Source organism: Panicum virgatum, chromosome 1K (assembly GCF_016808335.1).
Source record: "Panicum virgatum strain AP13 chromosome 1K, P.virgatum_v5, whole genome shotgun sequence".
In the NCBI taxonomy this organism is placed as follows: domain Eukaryota; kingdom Viridiplantae; phylum Streptophyta; class Magnoliopsida; order Poales; family Poaceae; genus Panicum; species Panicum virgatum.
The window spans coordinates 38,803,160-38,809,671 of NC_053136.1; the positions used below are offsets into that span (position 1 = coordinate 38,803,160).

Sequence of the window (6,512 nt, forward strand, 5' to 3'; positions counted from 1 at the left end):
TCCTGAAAAGGTCCGAAAATATTAAAGGCAAGTTCGAATATTCATTAGATGCTTGTGCGTGCGTGGCACCTCGGCGCCGTGATCTGTGGCGCCAAGACGTGTTATCTCGGCGCCGACCCCAGGGTCTATTTCTGCAAAAAATTATAAAAAGAACACATATGTGAAATTTTTTTACGAAAAAGGCTAAATTGCAAAAATTACGGCCGGTCGCCCCGCTGCGGGGCGGCCCGGGCCGGCCGCCCCGCTGCCGGGCGCCAGCCCCCAGGGACATGCGCGCAATTTTCTCGGCGATTTTTTTTTTCAAAAATGACCCTGCCGGGCGGCCAGGTCCCGGCCGCCCGGCAGCCGGGATATATTCATGTAATATATTTTTGTAAAAAACAAAAATAAAAAATAAAAAAAACCGCCACCGTGACGCACAGGCACAGCACTCCATGCCCAAAACCTCACCATTTGGATGCGTAACACGGGCGGGTAGCACAAAAAGTTTTCTACTGCGGCATTGCTTCACCAAACAGAGACCATTCTAGATCATCTAAAATTTGCATATACAGTGGATTTTTTTCTTTGGTGAGAATCTAACTAATTCAAGACTGCCTTAATTTCCCAGTTATCACTCGAGCGCGCTGAGGCAACTCTGAACTAAGATCAGGGGAGGAGTAGTAGGTATGCTTCAAACCCTCCAGCACCCCTGCATACCGCAGGATGTGCATGGTCTGTCGACAGAAAGGTTTTTTTGTTTGTTTACAACCAGTCTTTTTTTCTGGAACGTCACGTTGCCTGGTGCTACGGTACAGGGTAACGCTTGACATCTCTCTACAGAGTTTACACCCAAAAGAATGTTGTCTTCGGTATCCAGCTGCTCCTAATTAACGCACTGGAGCTCAATGTATTACTATCATGCATACATGGTACAACACACTTGTGCGGCCAAGGCAGAACAAGTCGCAGCTCGGCGCTGATGTATCTCGTGAGGAACAATGCTCGTCCTCCCATAATCTGCACATATCTTGAAATCCAGGAAAAGAATGCGGAAGCTCGGGGCACTGGAGTCGATGCTTCTAGCATCGTTGCAGTACAGAAGACAAGATAAGATGGTGGTGCCGATCAATCTTCGTGCTCATCTTCTCCTTCAGAGTCTGTAAGGAAAGCAAGGAAGAGTAAAATCATAGCAAATTTTAGCCTCGACAGAAGTTGGAAGAAGCTGATTGCACAGCATTTCACAAAAATTTCATGCTCATATAGTCATGTAGCATCATCTCCAACAGTGCTTACCAGATCGAACATCATCTCCAACATTCCTTGTCATGATTTGCCTCACAAGCATCCGGTATATTAAAACCCACCAATATATGTGGAGAACAAGTAGTGAAAATAGAAGGGAGTTGAACACATAATAGTATATGGGACCGTCAAAACTGTGCTTCTTTTTATCCAAAGTCAACAAGACCTCATAGCTGAAATAAATGGATTTAGTCAGATAATGTGTAAAGAATTCAAAGACATCCAGCCAGTTTTCTTCTAAAGTAAAGTGGTGAATCAGTATGGTACCTTATCGGAATTTAACATGTTGGCTACGATAATTTATTATAAAATACTTTGGACACGAAATTATACGATAAGAAATATCAAATTATGGTCAGTGCTGCATACAAAACTATCCAAAACTTTAATTGTGTTGTCAACTGAAGTAAGGAGTAAGTTTCTTCAGGTAGAAGATGCTAACTGTAAGACTAAGGCTTGTTCATTAGACTAGAGGAAGTGACTGTCCAACTTTTAACAAAGCATTGGGTACGAAACAAATAAAAAGCTGGTGCCTGCTTTCACATACTGTATATGCAAACAAACTTTTATTCTTCGAAGAGTTTGATGATTTTTCCTGGCATAAGAATCTGATGCGACTACTGAGTCAGAACAGAACAATTTACCTTGTACTTCTCAGAATCCAGAATGGAAAATATGTGAGCCGGAGAAGAACCCATGAAACAACAAAAAGAAGAAATGAAATATTGGCAAGCCAATCACAATGGCTATACTTGGACATCTTCCCTACTTCCAGGAAAACGTCACTTGCATCATGAATTGCCAATACTATGGAGCCAACTCTAGCAAATCTGATTAACCAAGGAAAAGAAATTCGGGATTAAAACAGATTGTCTATGAAATATGGAAGGAGTGGAAAAAAAAACTAGCAAATCAGATGATGAATGAGAAGTCCTTCTATGCTGATAGAACGATGCTGCGAATTTATGAAACAACAAAAACTAATGATTATTCAAGATAAGAAACGTACCTGAACACATAAGATAGAATGATCAGGATAACAGTAGCAACATGATGTGACATCGACACACCAAAGTCCGAACGCCTTGTTTCCCAAAACATAAGTGCAAATATGGAATATGTGTAGAATCCAGCAGCATACATGTACACCGCCTTAAGTTTCAATCTGAGAGTAAGGGCACAATCATTAGATTTAGACCAGCCTGAGAACCAATAAGAATTTGTATCAGAAGGTACAGTGGAAGGATCGGAATTACTTTATCTTTTGATCAGGCCAAACCTGTTCTCCAGGTCCTACCCAAAAATATCTGGTATTGGTGAACCAAGGTTCATTATATGTGACTGACAGAGATAAAAGCTCTCCAGATAGGAAATAAACACATTTCCACGCCGATTCCTTGAATTTTCTTATCTTCTTCCTTGTTTCTTCTGTTTCATTATTAGCTCTCTGATGTCCCTTCCCAAGTATAAGCCTCCTTGCAACCCTCTGAAACATTTACATAGGAAAGCAGCGAAGTTGGCGCTTAATACAGAACTTGAGAAGGAATGTCAAAGGTGTGAAAAAAAGAGTAGGTGAATCAAAAGACATATCATTGGAACACAAGACTATGGAAGCATGAAAATCTATTCTGAAGGATACTGATGCCGTATAACCTCTTAATGCAACCCTTTCTAAACAACATACTTCAGAGGCATAAACAAATCCAAACCCAACAATGGCTATATTCAATAGGTCCTGATGAAATGATCTCAGCAGGTAAATGAAAATGTCTCAAGTTCAAAGATAACACAAATGACAGAGATGAATGCGTGCCAAAACTCCATTACCCAGAATATACAGTTATAGTACATTTCGTTTTATATAATAATATTTTTTGTAAAAAGAAAACTTCAAAATTTTCATCTAGTTCAACTTAGCCCGTAGTCTCAACTAGCCTTCAAATTAGCATCTTTATATATGTACATAATTTATTCTGCTGCAAAGCTAATTCCACCAAATTAAACAGAAGAACTCTATATTTCTCGTGCCCAAAATGCGACTGCTGACTGGTTGCAGTTACTTTCCAGATCAGATTGTTCAGACATATAGCCAGCAACACATATTTGAATAATAACACCCTGATTGGAAATCACCATATAAAACTTAGCATAGGAAACCGAAATGCTTTTCGACCGAGAGAACATCAAAGCTCAGCGAAATTTCTGGCTCCACAAAATCGAGAGGGTAAAGCAAACTGCTCTCACACCCCACAACTGGAACTTACGATATTGTCAATGGATTTATACTTCATTTATCCTCACCTGGCTCATAAAAAAGTCTCTCTTATGCCAAAAACTGATATAGAACATAAGAACTTCTACAGAAGTCTTCATATTCATGAATCAACCGAGTAACTGTACTTAGTTTTAAATACCACACTAGCTATAAGATGTACTGTTTACCATACTAAAAGAGCAAATGATCCTAGAAATGGTATTTGTGTGGGCCTGTTGCCAATTGCAGGCAAATACCGCAACTCTGTAGTCTTCAAAGGCCATTCCACAGCAGCTGTCAACATCCTGACATATGAATCAACAACCTCTTCAGGGAACCTGCTCGCGGCTGCATGCCAACACTACTCGTTACAAAGTCAGGCATCTCCATTAAATTCCATTATTACCTTCTATACGGAAGCTGCATGGCATTGGCCTAGTTCTAGAGTGAGGGACCACCAATTACAAAGGAGCAAAGCTTACCACTGCTACGCTAGGCATATTTGATATCTCAGACTCTCAGTGGCCAACTCCGATAGACTTGTCACTTGAGTTCCGAACCAAACAATTTAGCGATATAGGAGCCAGAGAGAAAATGCTACGAGAGCAAAGAAATTAGAAATGATATGATCTAGATATTCCAAAAAGCTAATCATTTGAGACCGGAAAGAAACAATAACTAAACTAAACCAAGCGCTTCCCACGTGTCAAATTAACCAAGACACGCGCAACGATTTGATGATTAGATCACTAAAAATAGCGTCTTGTTGTTGCACGCAAGATGATTAAATCACTAAAAATAGCGCCTTGTAGTAGCCCACGAAACAGGTAGTTTAGTTCAGCTGAGGCAATTGTGCAAGCTGCAATTAGAGCTGAGGAACCCAGCAAGAATTGAGGTGAATTTTTTTGGCAGCAAGCAACGCGCTGCTCTGTTAAGCGCCAGAGTCAAGAAACCTTGACCGACGCAGCAGGAGAAGGAAAGAAAGGAAAGGAGGACGGTGAGGGCGGGCGCACCTCGAAGACGAAGCGGTCGAGGAAGAAGCGGACGGTGGGGAAGAAGAGGACGAAGGCCGGGAGCGCGAGGAAGTCGTCGTAAGCCGGGTAGGCCTCGCGCTCCCAGTCCACCTCCGGCAGGAGCCGCCCCGCCGCCGCCCCGAGCCCCATGTGTCCCCGGTTCCCCCCGGCCCCGGCCGAATCGGAGGACGCCTCTGGAGAGCCCCGCGGCGGCGGCGGCCAGAAGGATCGACGGGATTGGTCCCGATTCGGCGGCTCTGTGCAGGAATGGGCCTCTGGGGTGGACTCGCGCTGTGTGGCCGCGGCCGCCTCTCTGTTTACTTCTACGAAGAATGCGGATATTTTTTTCACTCTTCTCCCCGTGTTTTCGTTTCGTTTTTTTTTCTCTTGGGCCCGTCTTTGTACTGGCGGCCTTCGGGCTGCGGAGATACGGTACGGAAAATTCCAAGGCCTTGAATTGTGGCGAGGTGGCCGACATCGACACGAATACGAATGGTCTTGCCGTATTTTTTTTGGAAGAAGTTCATTTTTAACCATCTAACTATTGTCCTAAGTTTAGTTTTGGCCATCAAACCGCAAAACCAAAAATATTTAGCCACTCAACTCTTAAAACCGTTTATTTTTTGTCATCCGGTGGTTTTGGTGGGTGGTTTTGCTGATGTGGACGCCACGTGGCAGTGGGACCCACTCGTCAGCATTTTCTCTCTCCTCTCTGTTTCTTCACTCTGCTCCACCCTCTCCACGGCCGGCCGTCCTCCTCGCGCCGCCGGCCGAATCCCGCTCAGGCCGTCCCCGTGCCTCGGTGCCTCCCCTGCTGTAAGCATCTAGGCCCTCAAGGTATGTTTCGGTGATTAATGACAACTATTATTGTGACTAATGAGCTTGTGCAGCTTAATAGATCATTATCACTCATTTGGTCATATGTCAAAAGAGGCCCCTCAATTTCATTATTCAAAAAGGCGATCTCTGTATTCAACTCATATATATGTCAAGACTAAGGATCTTTCTAGTCCTAAGTGTCATAAGGTTGAGAAGGACACTTAGGTTAGTATAGGTTTTATAGTTTTGTAGTGATCGCACTATTAAGAGTGGTTAAGGCCAAGTAACTTGAGTATGGACACGGTCAATCAAAAATGGATGCACACTATGGTCACTCAGGTTCCTAGAAGTTCAAATAAGTGGTTCTCAACTTATATGTCAAGAATATTTGGATTTCATTCAAGACTCAAATCAGAAAAGGCAAAATCAGAAAAAGTCTTTAACACCGGTTTAACCGACGCTTTCATTTTTCTATACGTCGGTTAAACGAAGTCAGCAGAGTCTGGACAAGTCAATACACCGGTTAAACCGACGTATTTGAATTGAACGTCGGTGCATTAGTCCAGAGTTGGTTTTTCCAGGGTGTTTCAAGGTTCTATTCACCGGTTAAACCGACGATGTTTGAATTGAGACGTCGGTGCAATTGACCAGTGAGATGGTTTTTTCAGGGATTTCTGAAGTTATACTCACCGGTTAAACCGACGATGGTTTTGAGTTAACGTCGGTGCAGTTGTCCAGAGACTTGATTTTTTAGTTGATCAGTGGACAACTACACTCACCGGTTAAACCGATGATACGTCGGTTAATCTGCCCAAGTTATAACGGCTAGTTTTCAGAAGGGGCAGTTTACATTCATCGGTTAAACCGATGATGACTATTGGAGGTACGTCAGATTAACCGGCGCTACGCAATTTTCTAGCAGCTTTTTTCTCCAACGGCTCTATCCGTGTGAGCTGCCTATATATACCCCTCCAATGGGTCATTTTTATCACTCTTGACACCAGGCAACATCCATACACTTATACAATAGTCAAGAGCCACTTTGAGCTTCATCTTCCATCAAATTGATCATTCAATCATTCAAGAAGCAAGGCTAAGAACTTGAGTAGAGAGAAGCTTGTGTGCATCCGTTCTTGGTGATC

General features: G+C 42.9%; 1 protein-coding gene across 1 annotated transcript; it reads right to left on the bottom strand.

The window, feature by feature from the left end:
- Window positions 1–643: 643 nt before the first annotated feature.
- Window positions 644–4,914, bottom strand: LOC120706502 (ASC1-like protein 1). Its single transcript, XM_039991170.1, has 6 exons — window positions 4,552–4,914; window positions 2,541–2,770; window positions 2,294–2,449; window positions 1,929–2,114; window positions 1,276–1,457; window positions 644–1,139 (listed from the first exon to the last, which is right to left on the bottom strand). Exons 1-6 carry the CDS (start codon window positions 4,699–4,701, stop codon window positions 1,108–1,110), a joined length of 936 nt encoding a protein of 311 aa, XP_039847104.1. The 5' UTR covers window positions 4,702–4,914; the 3' UTR covers window positions 644–1,107.
- Window positions 4,915–6,512: the final 1,598 nt, after the last annotated feature.

Excerpts from the sequence above, each read along its gene's own strand:
- LOC120706502 (XM_039991170.1), bottom strand. The coding sequence starts at position 4,701 with ATGGGGCTCGGGGCGGCGGCGGGGCGGCTCCTGCCGGAGGTGGACTGG. Across the intron at positions 2,771-4,551 it reads TCGACCGCTTCGTCTTCGAG|AGGGTTGCAAGGAGGCTTAT; the intron begins GTGCGCCCGCCC and ends TAAATGTTTCAG. Across the intron at positions 2,115-2,293 it reads ATTCTATCTTATGTGTTCAG|ATTTGCTAGAGTTGGCTCCA; the intron begins GTACGTTTCTTA and ends TTGGTTAATCAG.